Here is a 27,213-nt window from a genome sequence, read left to right on the forward strand (position 1 = left end):
CCCCCAACCCATAGATCCGTGGGTGAATAATATCAATCACCACATTACACACATCCCTTCACATTTACATTTTAATGTACATTAAAGTATTTTGTGAGGCCTTCTAAAATGTTTTTAAATATAATTAGGGTTGTAGTTGAAGAGTTTGTAAATTGCGTTGCCTGGCAACGCAATCGCACAACGTCACGTCCGTTAATTCCACATCCACACCTCCACACACATGGATTAACATCGATTTAATACATTAATGTAGCCTTTGTTTCTGCTAAAAGAGGTGTCGACCAGCTAGGGCAACAAGAAAATCGGCGAAATCGAGTGTGACGATTACAAAATAAATTAAAAACATCTAATTTTGACAATAAAAACCAACCAATAGGCGCGGTAGACCATTTGCTTGGCACTTCTGGGTATTTCTCCACTGGTTGGGCCATGTTAACAATACCGTGTAACTGTCACGTTTGAAGGGACGAAACCGTGACATATTCACGTCTCCCAGCATGGTAGATCGTCACATGTTCACGTCTTGCCGTGATACCGGGTTGGTTTTGATTCAATGCGGAGTACAGCCAAACTTGACAGTCTCTTCTCTGTCATTGTAGACCGCAAATACCTCATTCCTTCAGTACTTGGGGCTGAATGCTTCTCATTTTGCGCCGTCCTGTTCAAATGAAATCGCCGCCAATCATATTTCCACGCTCGCGCCAGGGCCGGGGGAGGGGTTACAAGACGTGCGTCTTGTGCTGCATTCACTTGCACTCGGACATTAGAGACTTTCTCTCATAAATGTCCGATGAGCCACAACTTTTCTTTCAAAACAAAGCTGCCAACTGGGGTGGCAGCTGGGGTGGCAAGGCCTATTTTTAGGGTGGCAGTTGCCACCCCATGCCACCCCAGTAGGTGAAACCAGGCTACTAGCTACAGTACAGATGCAACTAGATGAGCTGTTAACTCTCGCTCTGACTTTTCTTTTTTTAAACACACACGCATTTTTCCAACCCACATTCCGCAAAGACCCGCCCTACTGTGCCTCTGATTCGCAGACTGTTGGTGGAGGAAAAAAACGCTGACGGGATGCTGAATGTGATTGGACCAATGCGTTGACAGACACACACACAGACAGTGGAACAGTCGTACATACAGAGCGCTGTTTGCAGTGGACATAGCAGAGAATTTTGACTCGTTGCGTTGTGGCGATGTCTCGCAGATAACACAGATAATACAGATAATACAAATGAAAAGTATAATTTGCTCAGAGTCTAGAGACAGTTGTGGTTCGGTCCGGATCCGGACCGGAGTCCGGACTTTGAGGATGCCTGGGTTAACTGATGTGTTTTTAATCAAACTTTACCTCAGTTTATGTTTCATATTTAAAAGGAAAAGCAGGTTTTACCAACAAAACTAAACAAAGAAAGATCTATGTGTACTTTTACATCAAGACAGAAGAGTACCATGAAACAGAAACAGGAACGAGGCCAGTTTGTGCTCAATCCCCAAGCCACAAGCCACAAGCTTCCGTTGATTTGAACAGGAAGTCCTCGGACTGAACGTGAAGGTTTGAGGGGATGTACAGAAATATAGATAGTTTCCATGAAACAATATAGATTTGCAGGTAAAAACTGAATACATGAAGCATTACACATCCTGAAAATGTGCTCACAAAACATGTTGGTAAACTCAAAAACAAGCTCATGTGATAAAGTATACTTTGTTTTCTTGCAGACTAAAGATGACCCGAGTAATCTCAACTACTCTGAGGTGGATTCTTCCAACAGCCCCCTGTGGTGACGCAGATAACGTCCTCTCTGCTCCTCTGGGTGGAAGCGCGCTCTGATGTTAGCCACGCTTCACCTCCTCCGTACTCCACTGTCACTTCAGATGTAGCCAGGGGCGGACTGGCCATCGGGACGTTCGGGACGAATCCCGATGGGCCGGTACTGAAGTGGGCCGGTCGGACGATGTGGGCCGCTCGGATAAGGCACTAGCACCCCCCCCCCGTTAATAATTTACCGAGGTGGGCCGGCGGTACCGAAGTGGGCCGGTCGAGAGTCCCGGGCTGATTTGTAGTCCCAGTCCGCCCCTGGATGTAGCTGTAACTGTTATTGTAATTTATTTGTGGGAATCAACAGTAAACTATCATTCAAAGCTCATATTAGTTAATTGGTTATCTATTTAAAAAATATTCTTCTACAGTGTGTTAGAAAATGTAACACCAAACAGCACTAGCATTAAACATTAAAAGATAACTGATTATTTGTATAATTACATTTTACATTTTATCTGCAGAAATGTATATATTTTTTATTGCAGTTAGATTTTTATATTTATTCTGCATTTATTGCATATTAATATATAGTTGGTGTGATAAGGTGATACCGCTAGTCATCATGAGAACAATAGCTGTAGCATATAAATATGTAAAGATATTTATCCTTGAAACTTTTTTTTTGTATACCTTTTTGCTTTTATAGCATGTGTATAAGTAAAATACATTGAAAACAGGGCAACGAGTCGTGGGCCAGCCTCGCTATGGGTGGCACGCTCCACCAGGTCACCTAGCTAATATTTAACATAATGATCATGACTAAATGATGATTTAACATTGGCCGTTTTCTGGCAGCAATAACCATTATTGTTGTTTCTGCACAACTCACTGAATAATCTTTGTGATTCAAAAAGTTTAACTAAATCAATGAGTTTTAGTTTGTATCATGCAGCGATGAATTTAAATAAGTTATGGTAAGCATGTGAATTATACGCAGAAGAAAAGGGAAATGAACAACATAAAGTAATTCAATATGTTTTTAAGACTAATGCAGACTTCTGAAGAAGAAAGAAATGTATTCACGGATATCTCACAGCATGCATTATGGAGGAGAAAAGGTGCACCAATTTGTAACAGTTAAAGGAATTATCTGTTTTTAATCACAAAATAAAAAATTAGAATCACTAAAAGCTGTGTTTAAAGAATCTTTTTGGAGCCACATTTTTTTTCTCTTTTATTCTCTTAAAACACAAACACTATTAAATAAATGTGAACAACTAGATTTTTGAGGGTGCAAAACTGTCAATGTTTTTATTAATAAATCAATGATGGCCACACATGAGTCATAAGCTAGAGATGTTATAGTAATTCTAACTATTTTTACAAAAGTATTCAATTGATCCTGCAGTAACCTACATCCAGGTGTAGTTTTAATGTAAAATCACACATACACTTGAAGATTCATGTGGGACAAATTAGAGTTCAGAGTGGTGGATGTATTTTGAGCAGAGGGACTGCATCCTTTAGAAAAGTGAAGCACTTCCTGGTTTGTGCAAACAGAAAAGAGGAAGCGGTAAACCATCAGAGGCTCAAACATGAACGTCCGGCACACTTTGATCTGCTTCCTCCTCCTCAGTGAGTACACTAACTAAATATTTCTATCAGTCTCTCTTTTACTTTATTTATTTTTTGTATTTATATTTGGTCAGTTTTAGTTTTCACTGCACTGTCTGGTGAGTGCATCGTCTCATATCAGTCCAAAAACATGTTGTTGGTTTCTGTGGATTAACACAGAGAGTCTTTTTTTTTTAAAGTAGTTCATTACAAATATGAGTTAGTCCCTGAAAATATAAACAAGCCTTTGTGTTTCAGCTCGACAATCTGCAATCAACCATTGTTCTTCTGTGCGGGGTTCTTTGGGTTTATAGTTGCTTTTTGCTGTGTTTAGTCTGTTGATTGGTAACGTTATTTTCTGTTTCATCAGACCGACTGTAGTTGAGTAATAACCACAAGTTGCAACCAAAATAAATCTTAGCAGTAATTTCAGTTCCTCAAGGCCTTTCTTTCATTATTTACACACGCTAACCCACTTTGTTTATTTTATTTAAACCATGAATGAACACTTTGTAATCATGGGAGGGGTAAAAGTAGTAATAAAAGCACCATCTCTCCTCCATTTATAACTATTATAAATCACTTAAACAAATCATTATCAAATTTACTGTAGAATATTACATTTTATAATGTTATCAACATTTTTGGACATTTTAAAATATATTTAAATCTTGATCTTTGGAAATGTGAAGCAGGAGATGTTGTTCATCAGACTGCAGTGTATTACAGGAATATGTTAAATATTCACTGCTCATTTTTTCAACAGCACTGAGGGATGGAAACAGTGGTCTTACCAACGCAAAGATACTGGACCGTACAGAAACTGAAGGAGAAAACATCTCAGTTGGATGCTCCTTTTCTTTCTCTGGAGGAAGGAAAATGTTCTGTAAGGGAAAATGTGAAGAAGGAAACATTCTGGTAGAAACGACCGGAGACTCAGCTCAGAGAGGCCGATACAGCATCAGATATCTGGAAGGATCTTTTCCAGTACTTCCGACAATTCTGTATGTGAGCATCACAGAGCTGACCAAATCTGACGCAGGACGGTACCAATGTGGTATGGACAGATCTGGATCTCTCCCTAACTCATACCGGGACATTTTGATCACAGTTACAGATGGTGAGTTTCTGGGAGCTTTGGATATAACTCCTCCCAGCTGCTGCTGTTTCATATAACCCAACATCTTTAGTGTTACAGTTATATTAAGAGCTGCATATTTTAAAATGCTCCTATTAAAAAACAAAATGTAATCTGCTAAATATCTGATATATACGGAAGAGGATTAGGGCCATATTAATATTTTTTTTAGTTCTGAGAAAAAAAGACAGAATTCGGAATTCTGATTTTTTCACATCCCCAAATGTTTTTTTTCATGTGGCCCTAATCCTCTTCCGTAGGTATTCACCACAAACATTATAGGCTATTTAAAGGGGACCTATCATGAAAAATGCATGTCTTTTATACATGAATATGTGTCCCCGGTGTTCCAGGGAACTCACCCTGTGTCAGAAAACACAACCCTCTCTATTTTCCTCCATACCCAAATCTCTAAAAAAGGGGCTGCAACGGATCTGATAAAAACTGATCCAGATTTGAACACTTTACTGACGTCAGGAAAGTGGCGCTACGGCTATTGGGCCAACTCTCCACCTATCAGGGGAATGTGGGGTTGGGTCACGGCCGGCCATTGCCGCTCGAAAGCGCTGGAGACGCTGTAGTACATATGCCAGGCCTGTAAGTGGCGCTGTAGTCTGCCACAAAAGCAGCGAAGAAGACTTCCCGCGCATGGGGTTACCATGGTTACCCTTCTGTTTATTCTCTGCTGTGGCTTTTTTTCTCCCTCCCCGAGGCAAGCGTTTGCTCCCGCTGCTTTAATTCAATGCAATCCCTCCCCGTCGAGGCAAGCACGGTAATTCTCTCCGGTTAGTCCACCAGCAGATGACAAACACCCACCTCTCCGCCTCTTCCAAGGAACGAGGGGACCGTGCGGCAGAGTTTCAGTTCGGTTTTCTTTCGCCGGTCAAGATGTCCGTTAAAGTTTAAATCTTCCAGACAAAATTTGAAAAGTGCCGGTCAAAGGTCTTCTTTGTTATTTATTGAGCTTTAAAACAAATGAATAACGACTCTATAGGCCTATAATAATATAATAAAACACGGAGGACGGAGATCTATTTTTCTCCCCCTCTTCTGACTTCATCAGAGCACGGCTCCCCTCTCCTGCAGGGGGGCGTGGTCAGCTGCAGCTCACAGAATCAGCCCCGAAGACAGCAAACAGCAAATAGAGCGAAATGAGGCATGATCTGTTTGGTATTTTGAAAACAGAAACGTATAAATATACCTTATATAGGTATGGCCCTACAATATATCATTTACATATAGCACGATAGGTCCACTTTAAATATTGTTTCACCAAACACATGAATTACCTCCTGCATCTAGCTACCGTACGTGATTAGAAATGCTCCGATGCATTTGCAGATACATTTTATTTCAATGACATCTTAGCTTTCTTTGTTCAATCAGTATGTGAAGAAGAAGCCTTCATCACAGTTGGCATAGGGGCATGGTAAAAGGCAAACTGAGGGAAATGCATTAATAACTTTGCTGGACATTGATAAAATAAAACCCAAGTCATTATTTGTTCAAGACAGTTTTATTTGAAGTCATACATAACAATGCTGTGCCAAAGTAACCTGCTTAACCTCTCGTTCAAGGTTGTGAAGTCCAATTAGAGCAACAGAAAACTGCAGCCTTAAGTAGAGGCTCAATCAGTGGAAACACCTGTGCTCAATTGGAGCATACCATGTAGTGCATGGGCACGGGTGACAATTTTCTTCCAAGTGTAAAAGTGTTATTGTTTAAGCTTCTGTGGTCAGAAATGTAGAACATGTTGACCTATTTGATTTATTGTGTTTAATTAGTTTGAACTACATTTTGAATATGTTTGTAGATAAGAATAACAGTAATTAAGGGTATAAATAGTGGATTGTCCTATGGGGAGGGGCTTAACATATATAAACCTCTGGCCACAAGTGTTTTGAGGTTAGTCTGACTGTAGCTGTAGAGCTGGGGTTACGTATTGTAACCCAGCTTCTATGAGTATAGGCGCAGCCCTCTAAGGCTATCGCTATTGGGTAATCCCACTGCACGTGTGCAGCACTGACAGACTTAATCCACGCCCACCTATGACGTGGGCCCCACCTACGGCCTCACTTCCGTATAAATAGGAAGTAGGCCCGACCATCTGCTCCCACGCCAACAGCTTTTCTTCAGCTATTCACGGAGCCAGTGGGGCCCGAACCTTAGAGGGCTGCGCCTATACTCATAGAAGCTGGGTTACAATACGTAACCCCAGTTCTATTTCGTATAAGGCTTCGCCCTCTAAGGCTATCGCTATTGGGTTAAGGGCGAAGCAGGATGTAGTCCACGCCCCACTGGTCCGTCCGTTACCAGGAGCACAAAAAACACACCTACTCAATTTAATAACCCATGTCCATTGCGCCATGCGTAATGGAGCATCACAGTCCCTGGAAATGTAGCATTTAAAATGAATATTCTCCATGAGGGAATGAAGGTGAATACCTGTCGTTATAAAAAGTAGAGACCAAAGTCCCACTTGTTACAACGAAAAAAGAGAGGAAACAGGGCAGCTCTCTGAGTGCCGACAGGCAGGAGAGAGGGCACACAGTTGTGTCCCCGACATTACTCACTCTGACAGGACATTCAGTACTGAGTGTGTCAGAGAGGAATGGGAGACATCCCTCAAATAAAAACGAATAAAAGAACAGGGGGAAGACCAAGATGCAGCAATGCAAATGTCTTCCACTGTCGGTCCTCCGTGCAACACCATAGAGGTTGATACAATTCCTCTGGTGCCGTGCGCTTGATGTTCTCCGGAGGATCCGCCCCAGAGGAGACACAGCCTCACACAGCCAGTGTGACAGGCGTTGTGCAGACAGAGGCTGCCCCATTGAGCGCTCTCTGTAATGCACAAACAGACGCTGGAAACTGCGCAACACAGCCGCGCATGCCGTATAGCATGACATCGCGCGCACGGGACGGAGGAAATGAGATGTGGCTTCCTCCTCTGATGTGTGAGGAGGAGGAAAAAAACCCTCCAAAGTTATCACTCTTGATCTAAAAAAGAGACCTGTGATAATTTTTGGCATAAAAACCAGGCTAGGGCGCAAAACAGCTAAGCTGCCATCTCCTTGGATCTGGAGACATGACGGAGCCACAGAGAGAGCAGACAAATCACTCACCGCTTTTAGCTGATGTCAGAGCCAAGAGCAGAGCTACTTTGACTGACAAGAACTTTTAGGGGGACCTGATCTAAAGGTTCAAATGGAGCTTCTCTCAGTGCGCGTAACACTAAAGCCAAATCCCATTGAGGCGCCAAAGCGCGTGACACAGGTCTGAGTCTCTGTACTCCCCGTAGAAAACGTTTTGTCAGAGGGTGACTAACACCGTGCTGACACCAAACCTATGTGGCAAGATGAAATGGCAGCAGCATATGTTTTGACCTTGCTATAAGCCAGTTCCTGTCCAGCAACAGCTGGAGGAACGACAGCACGTGAGGCAGGGTGACCGTAACGGGGTCCAGGCTTTTCCCTACATGTCAAACGGAACGCTGTCCATTTGGCTGTGTATGATGCTCTGGTGTGTGAAGCAGCTGCGCTGATCATACACCTCCCTGGCGATTTATGTAGGCCGCCGCTGCTTTGTTGTCTGTTCGAATCAACACATGTTGATTGTACCGCAACGGGGCGAAAAAATGCTGGATTACTCTCCATACGGAGAGTAATTCCAGCACGTTTATATGGAGAGACATATGAACCGGCCCCTGTCCCCCCCCTGATGCGACATGCACGTTCCTCAGCCTGCGAGAGATGCGTCTGTGAACACTGCGGTGTGTGACGTCACTCTGCTCAGGGGCACCCCCACTGACAAGACGTGGAGATTTTTCCAATAGGTTAAAACCAAACCCACGGAAGGAGGAATGTACATCATGCGTCTCCTCTGACGCACAGGGTCGATGCGCAGGCGAATAAACCACCTCTGGAGTCTCCTCAAGTGAAGGAGACCCAGGGCGATCACCACGTGACCAGCTGACATCATGTCTAAAAACTGTATCACGGAGAGGGCTGTCACCGCCCCGCGGGGTGTGACGCGCCGGAGGAGAGCTGTCACTTTCTCCCCTCTCCGCTGTGAGAGTCGTGCTCTCATGCGGGCTGAGTTCAATTCCACTCCCAGTTAAATGATAACCTGGGAGGGAAGAAGACAGCTCTTCTTCCATTTGATAATGAAAACCCAGGCTTGACAGATGCTCCAGCACCTGTTTGATCGTCAGCATGGGAAAAGGCCATTCCCTTGTTGAACACTGACAGATCGAGGATGGGTCTCATTCCCCCCGCCCCGTCTCCTTCGGGACCAGAAAATAGCGGGAGTAAAAACCCCTGATTTTCTTCCCCTTGAGGAACCCTGAAAAAGGCTTCCTTTAACAGAGTTCCTGCCGCTCTGCACGGAGCGCGAGACACTGTTCCTGGGATGACAGGGTTCCCTGTTATCCCGTAGAACTGCGGGGGGGAGAGGCGAACTGCAGAGACTACCCTCTGCCCATCCGCCTCTTATCCATCTGTCAACCAATAGGTTTTAAAGACAGCAGATTTATGCAGCGAGCCATGCTGCCTATAACCGAAAGGTTAGGGGCAGCCGGCTTACCCGGTGGGCCTTGCTGCATAATATTAACCATCTGTCCACCAAACACACGCGCCGCCCTCTGAGTAATACTCTGAGAGCGCGCGACATGCTCTGGAAAGTGCTGTAGTTGTCATGGTGACGAGCCACGTCAGAGCCGGCTGCATCTCACACCGGCTCTCACCCTGTCTCTGTTTAGGAGTGTTAAGGCTCGTAAACTGGACATTGAGGCGCGTTCCCGCTCAACCCTGCTGAGGAATGAGCGAGGTGTGTGCAGTGCTATTCACACAGTGCGTAATAACAGCCCTGGGCTCATTACGACCGTGTGTAGTAGGCACATCTGGGACAGAGGAAAAAACCGTGCTGCCTGCTAACCGACAGGTTACTGTAGGAGCATCAGGTTTAAACGTCAAGCCCTGCTATCTAATAACCGCCTGGTTAAATACAGCATGGCTTGTGCCGCGAGCCCTGCTGCCTGCTAACTGACAGGTCACAGCCGGCTCAAACGGCGAGCCCCGCTGTCTGTTAACCGACCGGTTAACCCCAGCTGGCTTATGCACCTCCACACGTTGTATTGCACAGCGGCTCTCATCATGTCTCCGTTTAAGAGAAGGCTCGTAAACCGGACATTGAGGCGCGTTCACGCTCAAACCCGCTTGAGGAATGAGCGGAGGTGTGTGGAGGCATATCTGTGACATAGGAAACAAGCCCGTGCTGTCTAATCAACCGACAGGTTTTTAAAGACAGCCGGTTTGTGCCGCGAGCCCTGCTGCCTAATAACCGATAGGCTATGAGGCAGCCGCTTATACAGCTTTTTTATGTCATCCGGAGGAGAGCTCTCCTGAACCGGGGGAACGGGGAGATCTCATTAGGCGGCTGCCTTTCCGATGATCTCCGGGAGTTCCTGGAGAATACCGCCTATACGGCAGATCTGAGATGGCGGATAGAGGGACCCGGTGACCCGGTGTCAGCCCGGCAGCCGAACCCATAGGCTCGGCTGTCGGGCTGAGAGTCTCCCCCGTCCGGAGGAGAGGGAGGATGGGGCCGGGGGAACCACATGGTGATCCGTGACTGCTGCCCGCCACTCGGATCCAATAAATCAAGGGCTTGATCCACAGAGTAAGACTCCTGGACTAGCCAATCATCCTCAGCCGCAGCCGCGAGAGCGTCCGCTCTCTGCTCTCTGTGGGCCAGAGGGAGACGGACACAATGAGTGCACGACACCTGGGGAGTGAGAGCCGCGTTTGTGTGCTCCCATCCCCGGCAGTACTTACCTGTATCGTCTGTGTAAAGCCGCTTCCTTTCTCCCTGGAGCGAGCCAGCCACAGCCGGTCGTAACTCATATGTCGGGCTGACCCCGAGCCCCCGCCCTGTCTCCCCCGTCCGGAGGAGAGGGAGGATGGGGCCGGGGGAACCCCATGGTGATCCGTGAATGGAGGGGAAGGAGTCGCCTGACTGCTGCCCGCCACTCGGATCCCATAAATCAAGGTCTTGGTCCACGGAGTAAGACTCCTGGACTAGCTAATCATCCTCGGCCGCAGCAGCGAGAGCGTCCTCTCTCCGCTGTCTGTGGGCCAGAGGGCCAGTGCTTCTGCAACGGAGTGCTGAAGAAAAATGGGAGCAGATGGTCGGGCCTACTTCCTATTTATACGGAAGTGAGGCCGTAGGTGGGGCCCACGTCATAGGTGGGCGTGGATTAAGTCTGTCAGTGCTGCACACGTGCAGTGGGATTACCCAATAGCGATAGTCTTAGAGGGCGAAGCCTTATACGAAATAGAACAGAGAGGTACCAGTTATATGTCCTCGACCTGTACGTATATATTGACGTTTGTTTACTTTCTGTAGATCCTTGTTACTTTGTGTTCTTTCAGCATTTTGGCTGTTAATAAAAGCACCTAAGGATACATTTTTTTGTGACTCTAGCCATCTTATTTAATTCCTAGATTTTTCATCTACCCTTTTTGTAACACAGTATCTGATTTGTGTTTTCTTTTTGTGCAAAGCTCCAACATCTTCAAAACCAGAAGTGACTCCCCGACCGTTTCCAACATCATCCCCATCAGCCTCCACACTGACCACCACTCAGAGACTGAGCTTCGTACCTTCCTCAGCCTCCCCTGAACGCACCACACAGCCTCAACAGGGACAGACAGTTCTAGCTTGTCACGGTACTTTTAGTTTGTTGTTTTGTGTTTATGGACCAGGAAGTATCAGAGTAAACAAAGTGTTCTTCTGCTCTCAGGTGTGGTGCTGTATGTGCGTCTGACTCTGGTCGTCATGTTCCTCGTACTCTCAGCGTCTGTGCTGATATTCTGCAGGAAGAGGGCCAGGAAACCCAGAGGTTAGTTTACAGGAAACAAACACGTAACAAAAGCAATCGTTTGGACCTGATCTTCTGGATGTGACTTATTTTAGAAACTGCTGATGAAGTATGTCAATGTCACAGAGGTGAGTTTGAGTAAATCTCAGCATTTGTAATGTTTGTGCAAACAGCTGATATTAATACAAACCTGTCCTCACTTCCTGCAGGCTGACAGAGTGTGAGGAGGTCAGAGAGGACAGAGGGAGCAGATCTCCTCCTGTAGAAATGTCTGTTCTCTCCACTTCCCACTGCAGACACTTCTCAGAAGACAGTAAGCTACTCTGAGATATGACTGAAGCTTTGAGTTCAGAAAACAGTATCTTTGGACTTCAAACGCTAAAATAAGAGTTCAGTCAGACAACTCACATGTTTCTTTATGTTTATTAGAAGCAGCATATAGTTTGAGTTTGGCGTCTAGGCTCGGGCCTCATCACTCCACAGATTTACAAAGAACATTGAGTGATGATTAGATAACTATCCCCCGAGCCTACAGGTGGAAGCTGGGGTGGTGGTGGGGCAGGCAAGCGGCAGCATCAGGAGCATGAACGCAGCAGCAGCATAGCGAGGCAGAGGCAGGAAGACCTGGCAGCTTAAATAGAGCGGCAAGTTAAGGAGAATGTGTTTGGCCGGTTGTAAGAGGGACGAGGTGCGTCACATGTTAATGTATCATTGGTGCTCGAGTTGACTGCCTGAACTAGCTCGCAGGCTTCGCCCCATTAAAGTCAAAGCTTATCATCAGTGTTTGTTTCTCAGTATAACCTGTTGCCTTCTTTTAGAAGTGAAGTTATAGTCATTTGTTCTGGGCATGTCATTTTCGATCCTGAAACCTGAAAAACAGGCTCAGGGCTAAACAGGTTAAGAAACAGGAACCAGTGCAGGGTGGAATTATTTCTAAAGCCACAAGCGCCAGCCACATGCCAAGTTCAGATGTGTGAACAGAGAGAAAGAACTTCCATATAGAAAGAAAGGAGATAAACATTTCACATGAAGCGGCTCCCATGATGAAATCATGATCATTTGACAAAATATAAGAGTAAACTTGAATGGTATAAACCTTTGTTTGTTATCTTGCAGACTGAAGATGACCCGTGTAAACTCACCTGCTTTGAGGAGGATTTGTCCCTCCATGCAGGGCCCTCGCCCCACAGTTCCCCCTGTGGTGATCCAGATAACGTCCTCTACTTCGTCCTTTGGGTAGAAACGAGTTTGGACGGTTTGGACACGCAGAAGACGCTTTTTCTCGAATAATCCTATTTTTTATATATAAAATAAAAAGCAAGTGTCATGTTTGAAGCATCTTTTGGAAGTGTCATTATTTGTATTTTATTAACTACATTAGTGTTTGAACTACAGTAGAAGAAATGAAAACATAAGTGTTGGCAAAAACAAAGTTTAGTGTTAATGTAAAATCACACACAAATTTGAATAAAATGACATGAAAAAGTATACATCGATAATTTACAGAAGTAAAGCAGTTCCTTAAGATATAAAAGAGGCAGCTTTAACCATCAGAGACTCAAACATGAACCTCCTCAGTGAGTTCACACACTTCATATTTCTATCAGTTTCTCTTATTTGACTGTTTTTCTTTATTCATTCAGACGATCACTCAAAATATGCAGCAGATGGGAAACTCATGAGTGGACTCAGTTTTGTCTCACATCAGTCCAGTGTTGATGGTTTATTTGATTACACATGATGTTCAGAGTCTCTTTTCAAATGTAGGTCTTTACAACTTGTACTTGATAGGCTAACGGGCGGGACATCTCTTAGCGCTTGACCAATCACAACAGAGCCGACCAGCTATCAGAATCAGAATACTTTATTAGTCCTACAGAGGGGACATTTACATTGTTACAGCAGAAAAGAGCCAAAGACAGCTTAATGTTACCTAAACATGCATACAAAAACATATAAAAGATAAAAAACAGTTACACAATTTATAAAATACACATCCTGTAACAGTTCTCAGGATTTAGCAGCCAGGGATATATTACACAGTTATTAACGGCATATATATATATTGCACATATTGCACACAGTTGGTGGTTAACAACAAGGAGTGTTATTAGTCTGTGTTGTGGTGTGTGTGTGGGGGGGGGGGGGGTCTACTAGGGGGGTTGTGTGTGTGTGTAACCAATCAGAGCAGACTGGGCTCTGGTTTCAGACAGAGGGTGAAAGGAGGTGCTGCAGCACAGGCAGTATGAGAAAAATAAAGAGCTGTTGGAACATGTAAGCATAGAGACATGTCACAGTAGAGACACTACATACTGATATGAACCTGACAATGAACCCCTTTAAGATATAAACGAGTCTAGTTTTAAGATAACATATACAAACTTGATTATAATGACATGAAGAGTAGAGTTCAGTGTGTGTTGGGGGAGGGGACTCCATCAGTAAAGAAGTAGAGCACTTCCTGGTTTGTGGAGTCAGAAGTGACAGACAGCATTAAACCATCACAACCTCAAACATGAACGTCAGGCACACTTTGATCTGCTTCCTCTTCCTCAGTGAGTACATTAACTAAATATTTCTATCAGTCTCTCTTTACTTTTACTTTATTTCCTTTCTCTATTTATATTTGGTGAGTTAAAGTTTGCACTGCACTGTCTGGTGAGTGCATCGTCTCATATCAGTCCAAAAACCTGTTGTTGGTTTCTGTGGATTAACAGAGTCTATTTAAAAAAAGTAGTTCATTGCAAAAGTTAGTCCCTGAAAATATAAACAAGCCTTTGTGTTTCAGCTTGACAATCTGCAATCAACCATTGTTCTTCTGTGCTGGTTCTTTGGGTTTATAGTTCCTTCTTGCTGGGTTTAGTCTGTTGATTGGTAATGTCATTTTCTGTATCATCAGACCGACTGTAGTTGAGTAATAAACACAAGTTGCAACCAAAATATATCTTAGCAGTAATTTCTGTTCCTCAAGGCCTTTCTTTCATTAACTTTAACTTTGCTAACCCACTTTGTTTATTTTATTTAAACCATTAAACATCTGTGAGCGGCTTAGTTCACAAACTGGAAGCTGTTGATAGAATCGCATACGAAACATTTCACATGCAGAAAGGCGACCAGTCATTTTTGCAAGAACTGCTATGAAATTATAAAACCTTTCTTTTAAAAAACAGCCTTTGCAGACTTTATTATGACATTTTGATACATTTTATTTTGTCCCTGCCGCTGACTATGAAAAAAATAAGCAAAATGCAGCACTGTATTAAATGAAATATTTTTGGCAACCAATAAAAAGCAGGAATTTATTCACCTAAATGAATTGGACAGAGAGTTAATGAACATTTTGTAATCATGGGAGGGGTAAAAGTAGTAATAAAGGCACCATCTCTCCTCCATTTATAACTATTAGAAATCACTTCAAACAAATCATTATCAATTTTACTGCAGAATATTTCATTTGGTAATGTTAACAACATTTCTGGACAATCTAAAATATATTTAAATCTTGATCTTTGGAAATGTGAAGCAGGAAATGTTGTTCATCAGACTGCAGTGTATTACAGGAATATGTTAAATATTGACTGCGCATCTTTCCAACAGCACTGAGGGATGGAAACAGTGGGCTCACCAACGCACAAAACCTCGACCTTACAGGAACTGAAGGAGGAAACATCACAGTTGCATACTCCTTTACTTTCCCTGGAGGAAGGAAGATGTTCTGTAAGGGAAAATGTGAAGAAGGAAACATTCTGGTAGAAACAACCGGAGACTCAGCTCAGAAAGGCAGATACAGCATCAGATATAAGGGAGGAGCTTTTCCAGTACGTGAAACAGTTCTGTATGTGAGCATCACAAAGCTGACCAAGTCTGACGCAGGATCGTACCAATGTGGTCTGTTCAGATCTGCACTTGTCCCTGAGTCATACCAGGACTTTGAGATCAGAGTTACAGATGGTGAGTTTCTACTAGGAGTTTTGATTGATCTGTTCACGAACCTCCGCTGCTGTTCCAAATAACCCAATATGTTTAGTGTTACAGTTATATTAAGAGCTGTATATTTTAAAATGCTCCTATTAAAAAAACTAAACAAAATATAATCTGCTAAATATCTGATATCTACAGAAGAGGATTAGGGCCACCAGAATTCTGAGAAAAAAGTCAGAATTGTCACAGAGGTGAGTTTGAGTAAATCTCAGCATTTGTAATGTTTGTGCAAACAGCTGATATGAAAACAAACCTGTCCTCACTTCCTGCAGGCTGACAGAGAGTGTGAGGAGGTCAGAGAGGAGGACAGAGGCAGCAGATCTCCTCCTGTAGAAATGTCTGTTCTCTCCACTTCCCACTGCAGACACTTCTCAGAAGACAGTAAGCAACTCTGAGATATGACTGAAGCTTTGAGTTCAGAAAACAGTATCTTTGGACTTCAAACGCTAACATAACTAGAGTAAAGTCAAAGTTTAACATCAGTGTTTGTTTCTCAGTATAACCTGTTGCCTTCTTAAGAAACAGGAACCAGTGCAGGGTGGCATTATTTTTAAAGCCACAAGCGATGATAACTCTTTTGAGAAGGAAGTTAAGATGTGTGAACAAAGAGAAAGAACTTCCATATTTCAAAAAAGATGAACATTTCACACGAAGCAGCTCTCAGGCTAAAACGATGATCATGTGAAAAAACATGAAAGTAAACTCTTAAAGGTATCAACTTGTGTTTGTTATCTTGCAGACTGAAGAGGACCCGAGTAAACTCACCTGCTTTGAGGAGGATGTGTCCCTCCGTGCAGGGTCCTCGCCCCACAGCGCCCCCTGTGGTGATCCAGATAACGTCCTCTACTTCGTCCTTTGGGTAGAAACGAGTTTGGACGGTTTGGACACGCAGAAGACGCTTTTTCTCCTCTCTACTCCCCCGTAACTAAATCAGATGTTGCTTCAACTAAATTAATTTGTAGGGTTTTAAATAGTAAACAAAAGCTATTTGGGTTTCACATAGTCTACATTAATAATAATAATAAAGCTTTATTTATATAGCACTTTTCAAAGAACACATGCAGCTCAAAGTGCTTTACAAAATGTCAAGTCAAAGAAAGAAAAGAAAATATTTCCCCTCAGATTATTTGTTAAGAACTTTAAAAGGTACATGCAGCAAAATATAACATGTGATCAGGTTAATCGACACAAGGAGGTAAAATGTATGATAATAAAAATATAATAAAATAAATAATGACAGATCAGACACAAGACAACTAAATCAATGAAACAATATAACATATAAAACCCCACAAAACAAAGTGAACATTTAGGTACAACAGAAAAAAAGAAGAAGATAATGGTTATAAAAATGCCATAATTCTAATAAAGGTTAAAAGGTTAAGAAATAAAAAAGACCAACTTAAAAATAAATATTGCTATTAAAGCATGTTAGATTAATAAAATAAGATTAAATCCTTTAAGACCTATACAATAATGCAGTGCTGCTGTGAACCTGGAAATGTTGAGTACACCAAAGTTTTATGTTAGAAGTGTAAAGTCCCCAGCACATAGAAACGGCCGGGTGCTAACCTGCATATGTTGGGCAATTTGTACATTCAGCAGATGTTGCGTTAACCTGTTTCACGCCTTCCCCCCGGTACCGGGCGGATAAACGCGTCATTTGCAGGAAACAACGTCTAAGGAATCTTAATATTGAATAAAACTATGAATGTGTTATATCCATGTAACGGGAAGAAACTCAGCTAACTGATCTTTTTAATTTTTTTTTTCAAAAAAAACCCACAATGCTAGCACTCAGCCTCTGAATTAGCCTCGATCGAAAAAACGGGACCGACAAAGGCACATAAACTCACTCAGAACTCCCTTATTACTTATCCTAGATGCACAACCAAACACTATTTTTTGGTGTCCTGGAGACACTGAATCTAACGGTGCCCACCTCAACACTCAGTGATAAACATTCGCGACGCTATCAACGAAAGCGTACATCATCACATGTGGAGCCAAGAAGCTAAACATGTAAATATGACTTACCTTGGTCAAAAGTGGTCTTCAATGGCATTAAAACGATAAAAAAACGATGCTGCAGTTAATCCATAGGTTCATCCTATGTGTCTGTGCCTTCTTTGAAATTATTTCTGATAATCCATAAGCAATACAACTGCGTTTTAGTTTCCAAACTCCAGAAGGAGACATTCCTCCAGTTTAGTTTCGCTTTCCACACGCGAAGCGGCAACATTTTTTCTTTACAATGTATGTCTATGTGAGTCTCCTCCTTCGATTCTATTGGCTCTAACGGTCACAAGGGTATGTCAACCAACCAGATCGAGCAAGGGGGGCCAGAGATAGGTCAAATCCACCCAAATGACCCCAGATGGCCCAGTTTTTGGCTAAATCTCTCTAAAAAGGTCAAATTTCACTTGTTTTGCATCAATCTCGATACAGGGTACTTATTATATGTTGTACTTTGGATTCCTAAAGCTTTTAGTCTACTAACCCATCATCCAAGGGTAGTTTTCACTATCTGTAAAAAATAATTTTTGGACGGACACTATAATTTACAGTTTTTTACTATGTAAAATCTGAATTTTCTTTAAAATAAAAAACATTTATATTGATTCTGACACTTCTACATCCAACTCACAGGTTTATCATTACTTTGAGAAAAGATTATTAATTTAACCCTTTTAGAAGGGAAGATATGGTCATTTGTTCTGGGAATGTCATTTTCGAGCCTGAGACCTGAAAAACAGGCTCAGAGTGGAACAGGTTAATAAGCATGAATTACCATTATAGGGGAAACAAGTAAGAAAATGGCTTGGCTGAATTGGACAATTGTGCAGTGGTTTTGGGGTTAATGGAGGAGGCATTTTTCAGGATAAAAAATAGTTGTTTCCATATTTTCACTCCCGGTTGACTGATTTTGATAAATATAGAAAAAGTAATAAAATTACAGTATGTCATATCAATTAAGTAGCAATAATAGTTAATTATGTGTTATTCAAATGTCATAGTATAGAAAATCATAACAAAGTGTTAGAGTACAATACGTACAAATATATTATTACATATCCCTGTTTTTTCTTCAAATTTTGTATTTTAAAAGTTTCTCTTTGATATTATATGTTTTGGCTTTTCCTTTGACACAAATCATCAAGACAAAGTCCTTTCATTTGCAAAAATACTGCAACATCTTGGTTTGTCCTAAAAAATGTCAAAACATTATATATTGTAGTATTTCATAAAAAATACAATAGTTTTAGCATTCGTTTTCATTTTTTTACCTTGTAGGATTGTCATTTTATGCCATAAAAATGTATATTAAGAAATGTTAAGTATGTTATAACGATGTCTTTGCAAATGTTGTGGAAAATGTATTAAAGGGGACCTATCATTCAAAATGCACTTGTGAACGTCTTTTATACATGAATATGTGTCCCCGGTGTGTCAGGGAACTCACCAAGTGTCAGAAAACACAACCCTCTCTCTTTTCCGCCATACCCAAATCTCTAAAAACGGGGCTGCAACGGATCTGATACAGACTGATACAGATTTGAAATTGTTCTGACGTCAGAAACGGGGTGCTCCGCCTATATGGCCAACTCTCCACCTATCAGGGGAATGAGAGGTTGCGTGGCATGGTAACAGCATGGTAACATGACGCTCGTGCCTCGCCCCCCTCCTTTGCAGGGGGGCGTGGTCAGCTGCAGCCCATTTGCCACAGAATCAGCCCTTGCAAAAACAGGGCTGGAATACAGCAAATAGAGCGAAATGAGGCATGGCTAAAATGCATGATCTGTTTGGTATTTTGGAAAAAAAACTTCACAGACATGTTTTATATAGGTATGGCCCTACAATAGATTATTCAAATATAGCATGATAGGTCCACTTTAAACATAAATAAATGTGTAAGCACCGCCTGTGGTGAAACAAGATACATTTAAACTATTCTTCCACAATAATCGCACAATAATTGGGATATAATTTGGGGTTTAAACTATTACAATCATTCAGCATAATTGTCAACAGTTGTCATTAAATATAACTTCCAGACGCTTTCCAATTATAAAGACGCAGACACACGTGAGAGAAAATGACTGGGCAAAAACAATGAATTAGAACAGACGCAGTCATTTCCATAGTTTAATGAAAATAAACTGGACATGAATTGAACATTGGCAGTTTAAACAGTATATGGTCTTCATCTTTTACTAAATGTTACAATAAATATTTCCATCCACTAATCTCCTCCAGCTCTGTGTTGCCATGTTGTGTAACTGACTACACTATAAACAGCTTGGGACAATATGGCCGCTACAAGACACAGCAAACACAAATACATATGAACTACTCTCGTCTAATCTTTGTTGTTTTCAATTATTTCACAACACAAGACATCAACAGCTAAACCCAAAACAGCATAAATAATATTCCCTTTTATTGTCCATACAAAAAAAAATACAGTTTAAAAATGTAAATAACAATGATTAGAAATGGAAGACAAACACTTGGTTAATATTTCCCTTTTACAAACTTACAGTGCTCAAAGAAGAAAACAATGACTTGATAAAAACACAACATGTGAGGTTTAAATAAAGAGCTTGAATTATTGATGTGGCACATTACAGATAAACTCACAGAGGAGGAGGAGGAGGAGGAGGATGAAGGTCAGCTGACAGTATAAAAGCTGCATAGAATCAAAATGACAAATCTCTAATGTAGAGAAGACGACTTTAGGAGATTGTGTGCCGTTCTACTCTCAAGCAGAGCCTTATATTTATCCTTTATAGTGCTTCTTTCAAAGTCTTTCGTATTGCATCAAATGTATTCAAAGGAAGCTCTGTGCTTATTGCCAAAATGTACTTTTCCTTTCAAAGAACAACAGTTTAATATGTGACTCTGCTCTCAGTGCAGATCGTAAAGCATGAGTTCTTCTTCACTTTGTATTCAGAGCAGGAGAGAAAACTGAAAGCGCTGTCTTTAAAATTAATTTAGCAAATGAGCTACAAAACGTGTACATTTAATATTTCTGCATCTTACAAAATGTGCTTCTTCTTAACACAAAAGTTATTTTGGGGCAAACCTTTTTTTTGTGTGTGAACTCCATTAGGCTCTCCTGCTCCAACACTGCAGTTGGTGTTGCTTCACAGTGCAGACAGTCCACAGTGAGTTCATAGAGTAGTCTCTCCATCCTCCTGAAGAAGCTGTTCACTTTTGGCCCTTCAGTGTTAATCAGTGAATTAAGGCTAAAATTAGAATCATCGGTGCCTCACTCCCATCACTCCTGGACATTTACAACACCCGCCTCACCCGCAGAGCACTCAGCATTGTGGGTGACCCCACCCATCCCTCCACCTGCCTCTTCACCCTCCTGCCTTCAGGGAGGAGGTTCCGCAGCCTGAGGTCGAGCACCACCCGACTAAAGAACAGTTTTTTACACCAGGCTGTCAGGAGGCTGAACTCTCTCCCCTCTCTCCCCTCTCTCCCCCATGCCCCCACTGGACTATAACTCCCCACACACTCAGACACTCAATTCCAGCACCAGACACTTTTTTACGCTGCTATCGACAATCTTGCACTATGTACATTCCCTAAGATATTGAAGTGACTGTTATTTTGTATATATTGTTGTGTTTTATCTTAATGTGTGCATATGTGTAAACGTGTCGTTGATTGTATATATAGAGGATATACACATATTTGTATACATATTTGTATTTTGTATTCAGGATGGTTGTGATTATTGTTCTGTCATTCAACAAGTCGTTTTAGATATTATGTTACCAAAATAGCATCCTGAATGTCAACCTAACCATCGTGCCTCTACATTTACTACTAATTTACTCTTAGTTCTTTCCAAAATGTGCTCTATAGACTGAAATACATTTGAATAATTCACGCTATATGCTGTGTTGCTTAATGTTACATTGATTATTTGTTTTTATTGAGGGCAAACATACTTTATACGTATTATTTTGATTCAAAGATACTGCAGCAATGGACAATACTCTGTTCTTAAAAAACACATCATTTACAAAAAAAAAGAATTGCACAAACGTTGAGCTGACAAAAATAATACAAGATTACTAAAATGAGTTAAAAGAGGAATTTGATTGCACTGTAAAGATAAACGTGACATGTATGCCACTTCATGTTACAAACAAACACAGTTCAAATGTAAATCTTCTCTAAATGTTCTAGTAAATGACTTGCAGTTAAAAAACTAAAATAAGAAGGGAGGAGAGTTCAGGGTGTGTCGTGTGTTGGGAGGACGGACTCCATCATTTAGAGAAGTGAACAGTTCCTGCTTTGGCAGCGGAGACGGAAGAAAGCAGCCTTAAATCATCAGAGACTCAAACATGAACGCCCGTCACTCTCTGATCTGCTTCTTCTTCCTCAGTGAGTATGATCACTTACTGTTCCTGTAATTCTGTCTCTTTTTAACAAGTTATTTTTCTTTCTTATCTTTTTTTAAATTAACAGTCCGTTAAACTTTATAGTGGACGGTAAACGGCTTCTCTGTTTCCTCACATCTCGTATCAGTTTAACATGTCGTTGGTTTCTGTGGTTACAACAGGACGATAGGGGTTTGAGTCACTCAGTGGTGAAAGAAGTACTTCTACTATAAGTAAAAGAAGAAATACTTGGTAACATTCATTAAAACCCAATTTCAGAGTGTATAGATGTTTTACTAATACTGTATATTTTCTACATTTTAATGCTGTTTTAATGATTTTGAGATGTTGAAATTCTAGAATTGTTTATTTCTACTCTTTAATTTATACTTATGTGCAATGCCTTGTTTTGTTTTTTTATGCTGCTGCAACGCAACAATTTCCTCTTATCTTATCTTATTCACATTTTTACAAAGTACAAAAGTATTATGATCCAAATGTACCTGATTTAGTAAAAATTGGCTTCTTGTTATGCTGAATGTCACATTTCAGAATAATGTGGTTTCATCACTTTAATGTTTCATCTGGTAAAAGTGGAGCTCATTTAAAAATCTCACCAAGGGATAAAGTTTTATCCATATTTATTAAACTAATAATAATGTATTTGTTGATCATATTTTGTATTTCTAATTTGAGTCTGCAAAGTAACTTAAGTTATCAAATATAGTATAACTAAAGTAAAAGTAGCAGAAAATGAAAATACTCAAGTAATGTACCAGTAGCTCAATATTGCACTTAAGTACACAACTTGAGTAAACATATTTAGTAACTTTCCACTGCTGGAATTACTTAAATATGTCTTTTATTGAAACTACTATTGACCTTCCTCAATCAGAAATGACCCTATTACCTGAGAGACACGATTGTTTCTGTTTCATTTAATTTCTTCCCATAAATATTAGTTTATTATATTTCTGCTGCATTGTTTTCCAAATAAAAATGCATTCCAGTAGTTTTTGTTGTATTTTGGAAGTAACAAATCAGTAATAAATTCACCGGTTGATTCAAGACCCTGTTTACCCTGTTGTGGTTTATTAATAATGACCCTTAACATTATCCCTGACGTATTGTTTATGTTTTGGGTTTGCACCTAATCATAATGTCAGATTTTTTTATCTCATGTTATCCTTTTGTATTTGCACTCTTTACAGTATGGATTGCAACTACTGCAAAGCAATTTTCCTCGGGTTAATAACGTTTATCTTATATATTCATATTTCTGTTAATTAATATGACAGACTGGTTGAGCTGGGCAGCTCCCAGTGTGACTCTGTGGCTCTGTTAATGATTTATGTAACTGGCAAATCAGACTACAGTGTATTACAGGAATCAGTCAATCAAAGTTGATTTATATTGCCCAATATCACACATTTGACATTTGTCCCAGGGGCTTTACAGTTTGTACAGAAATATAGAAACTGTTCAGGAATATAGAAACTATTGATTGCTCTTCTTTCCAACAGCACTGAGGGATGGAAACAGTGGGCTCACCAACGCACAGAACCCCCTCCGTACAGAAACTGAAGGAGAAAACATCACAGTTGCATGCTCCTTTTCTTTCTCTGGAGGAAGGAAGATGTTCTGTAAGGGAAAATGTGAAGAAGGAAACATCCTGGTAGAAACGACCGGAGACTCAGCTCAGAGAGGCAGATACAGCATCAGATATGTGGAAGGGTCTGTATTATCTGTAATTGTGTATGTGAGCATCACAAAGCTGACTAAGTCTGACACAGGACGGTACCAATGTGGTCTGGTCAGATCTCTCCTCTCTGACTCATACCAGGACTTTGAGATCAGTGTTAAAGATGGTGAGTTTCTACTGGCAGTTTTGGATATAACTGTTCGCTGACAGCTGCTGCTGTTTCAAATAACCCAATATGTTCAATGTAACAATTATATTTAGAGCTGCATATTTTAAATGCTCCTTTTATAAAAAAACAGTTAATCTGCCACATATCCGAAAACCACTACAAACATTACAGCTAATTTAAATATTGTTTCACAAAACATTAATTACCGTCTTCATTTAACGGAATGATTCGATTTATACATTTATTTTGCATTTCCTTTTGTGCAAAGCTCCAACCTCTTCAAAACCAGAAGTGACTCCCCGACCTTTTCCAACATCAGCCTCCACACTGACCACCACCCAGAGTCTGAGCTCCGTACCTTCATCAGCCTCCCCTGAATCCACCACCCAGAGTCTGAGCTCCGTACCTTCATCAGCCTCCCCTGAATCCACCACCCAGAGTCTGAGCTCTGTACCTTCCTCAGCCTCCCCTGAATGCATCACGCAGCCTCAACAGGGACAGAGAGATCCAGATGGACCAGGTACTTTTAGATTGTTGTTTGTTTTTATGGACCAGGAAGTATCAGCGTAAACAAAGTATTCTTCTGCTCTCAGGTGTGGTGCTGTACGCTGGTCTGATTCTGCTCGGCATGTTCATCGTATTATCCGTTACATTGCTGATATTCTGCAGGAAGAGAGCCAGGAAAGGTGAGGCTAAAGGAACACACAAGCATCACAAAGGCAAAAACAAATGGACCTTTTGCAACTTATTTTGAACACACTGCTCTAAAAGTCAATAATGTTGCTCCATCGTTTCCCTTGTAACATCTGTGATATTATAACACAACTATTGACATTTAGATTTAAAAATGTGTATTGTTTGATTCAAGTCAACTTGAATACGCTTTCTAAATAGCACACTTCTGTGATTTGATTAATATGTATTTAAATCCTAATTTAAGAAGCTTTTTTGACAAACTGTTGGATAGATCGTTTACTTAAAAATCATTCCGATTGTTTGTTCATAAAGCTTTTTAGTTTTCTTTATTTGTTCTAAATGTTTCAACTTGACTGTTAAGTTGAATCTTTTCTCAAAATGTGTTGTTTAACAGGCTGAGTTTATCCCTGTGTCTGGATCCTCTCTGTTCATGGCACTTCAGTTCCACAGTCAAATTTATAATTAAAAGAATACATGTCTTTGATGCTCCTGAAGACCTCATCTGTCATGTAACCAGGGCTCATTGGATGTTTACAGTACAGATATGAGGCTGTGGAATTGAAGTGACATGGGGAGAGAAAAAGGGAATTCAGAAACTCCGCTAAACTCAATTTGAATCATTTAGGACAAATACGAAGAAGGAGTCTTTTGGAAAAACAATGTTGATCAGTGAGTGGGTGTTCAATACACACAGAGGTAGATTCACAGCTCATTAATCTTTTGAGTCTGGTTGCTTTTTAACCCAAAAAGGAGTTCAGGTCTGTCAGGTCAAGTTTTTTCTTATAAAGTTTTGTTTTTGAAGCTCATGAACTGCATATTTTTCAGAAACTCCTATGGAAACTGAGTATGTTTCTGATGCAGAGGTGAGTTCGAGTAAATCTGGGACATTTCAGATATTCATGTTTGTAAAACCAGCTGATATCAATACTAACCTGTTCTCACTTCCTGCAGAATAACCAACTGTATGAGGAGATCAGAGAGGAGGACAGAGGGAGCAGTTCTCCTCCTGCAGAAACATCCACCATTTACTCCTACGCCAAACTAAACCAACCGAACGGAGTCGAATCCACAGACGAGTACAGCTTAGTCACTGCAGCCACTTCTCAGAAGGAAGTAAGTCAGAAGTGTGGGAGGGGTTTAGGTTTTCAGCTACACACACCCTAAATACACTTGAGAGGTTTTAATTAACCGTTGATGGGTTAGATTTGATCACACGTGACAAAAGCCATCTCTCTATCTCACACTGAAAGACGACAGACGATATGACAAATGAAAACATATTTTATTGTACAGCAGAGGAAACATTTTTAATGAGACACATTTGGTTTTAAACTAACTTAATCTACTTACATGAAGATTGTGTTCATCAAGAGATAAAAGTAACATGAAACAGAAAGAGGAACCAGGCCAGATCACATCTCAATACACAAGCTTCCGTTGATCTTAACAGGAAGTCCTCGGACTGAATGTGGAGGTGTGAGGGGGGGGAGGAGGAGGAAAAAGTGCCATATAAAAAAACAGATTTTCGGGTTGATAAAGCAAAAATAGATTTGTACATACAACCAAAAACAAGAAGCGGTACACATCCTGAAATGATGATCATGTGACAAATAAAGTTTTCTTTGTTTTCTTGCAGACTAAAGATGACCCGGCTAATCTCAACTACTCGGAGGTGGATTCTTCCAACAGTGGCGCTGCCCCGCTCCACAGCGCCCCCTGTGGCTACACAGATAACGCCCTCTACTCAGATCCTCGGGTAGCACAGAGCTCCGACGTTAGCCACGCAGAAGACGCTTCACCTGCTCTTTACTCCACTGTTTCTTTACATCAGATGTAGCTTCAAATCTGTCATTTCCAAATGTACTTTCTCAGTGACCGACTGATGAACACAAAGCTGTGTAATTAGGCATTTAAAATGTAATCTGGTAAATAACTTAAAGGTCTCCTATCATGCAAAATGCACTTTTTAATGTCCTTTAGGGATCTCACAAAGTGTCAGAAAATAAAACCCTCTCTTTTCCTCCGTACCCAAATCTCTAAAAACGGGGGCACAACGGAGCTGATCCAGATTTGCGTCCGATATGATGTAATATCGGAAATGTGGACCCACGGCCCTATCAGAAACATTGCTATCAGAAACAATGCCCGACTGTTTTGGACTTAAAATGGTCTTTGTTTACATTAGCATCGCTAACACTCAGAGCTAACGCTAGAGAGAGTATGTGTAAAAAAGCAGGACATAAAAAAAGGAACTCACCTTGTGGTATAACCGGCAAAAGAGAAAGCATTTGAGCTCCATACTGTTTCAGAAATAATCCTTGAAGTGGTTTGGAACATGATGGCGTTTAATCACGGCAGCTTTTCTTCTGAGCAGGCATTACCTCCCCTTCCTCTTTTTTTTTTTTTTTCAAGCTAAGGACCCAGAATCAGCGTTTCTCTAACAGGGCTGAAACAGAGGGATATGAGGGATTTCTAAAATGCATCATCTGTTTGGTATTTTGAGCAAAACACATCATAGACATGTTTTTTTATATATTTGTATATATCTGAGACCCATAATATATGCCTAAAAATAGCATGATAGGAGATCTTTAAAATAACTAAGTTATTAGAGTTTAGTTAAGTTTTTAGATTTAGTTTGAAAATATAAAACCAAAACGCTGTCAAAAAAGTAAATGTATTTAGTTTTTAAAATGTAAAGTATCAGATATTTTTATAAGTTAATGTGTTTCTCTGCATCTGAAGACTTTTGTATATTTTGTTACTGCAGTCAAATGTTTTATTTATTCTTTTTCATATATTTATTGTGTTTAGTTGATAGCTCTGAGCATTTGAAGAACTGTCAGATTCAAAATTCCCTGTCAATAGCATTT

The 27,213-nt window shown here is 41.0% G+C and overlaps 2 protein-coding genes across 3 annotated transcripts in view; both read left to right on the forward strand.

The window, feature by feature from the left end:
- Positions 1-27,213, forward strand: part of LOC117483432 — a 61,613-nt gene that overhangs the window by 19,849 nt on the left and 14,551 nt on the right. Inside the window, exons 2-4 of the mRNA XM_034131774.1 lie at positions 4,143-4,496; positions 11,078-11,242; positions 11,317-11,415. Of these exons, the coding sequence (XP_033987665.1) occupies positions 4,143-4,496; positions 11,078-11,242; positions 11,317-11,415 (618 nt within the window). The remainder of the gene's footprint in view (positions 1-4,142; positions 4,497-11,077; positions 11,243-11,316; positions 11,416-27,213) is intronic.
- Positions 13,903-26,313, forward strand: LOC117483430. 2 transcript variants are annotated; one of them, XM_034131770.1, is made up of 8 exons: positions 13,903-13,949; positions 14,992-15,143; positions 23,449-23,641; positions 23,913-24,164; positions 24,238-24,330; positions 25,166-25,203; positions 25,292-25,453; positions 25,977-26,313. In XM_034131770.1, the coding sequence occupies exons 1-8, from the start codon at positions 13,910-13,912 to the stop codon at positions 26,175-26,177; spliced, it is 1,131 nt and encodes a 376-aa protein (XP_033987661.1). In that variant the 5' UTR covers positions 13,903-13,909; the 3' UTR covers positions 26,178-26,313. The 2 variants fall into 2 exon arrangements, with proteins under 2 accessions (XP_033987661.1, XP_033987662.1); XM_034131771.1 differs by lacking the exons at positions 13,903-13,949; positions 14,992-15,143 and adding an exon at positions 21,711-21,777 and having other exon boundaries at positions 23,297-23,641.

Source organism: Trematomus bernacchii, unplaced genomic scaffold (genome assembly GCF_902827165.1).
Source record: "Trematomus bernacchii unplaced genomic scaffold, fTreBer1.1, whole genome shotgun sequence".
NCBI classification, from domain to species: Eukaryota; Metazoa; Chordata; class Actinopteri; order Perciformes; family Nototheniidae; genus Trematomus; species Trematomus bernacchii.

Bases quoted from the DNA above. Each gene is read 5' to 3' on its own strand.
- LOC117483430 (XM_034131770.1), top strand. From the start codon at position 13,910: ATGAACGTCAGGCACACTTTGATCTGCTTCCTCTTCCTCA. The intron at 24,165-24,237 runs GTACTTTTAGAT...TTCTGCTCTCAG, and splicing joins GAGAGATCCAGATGGACCAG to GTGTGGTGCTGTACGCTGGT. The intron at 24,331-25,165 runs GTGAGGCTAAAG...CATATTTTTCAG, and splicing joins CAGGAAGAGAGCCAGGAAAG to AAACTCCTATGGAAACTGAG.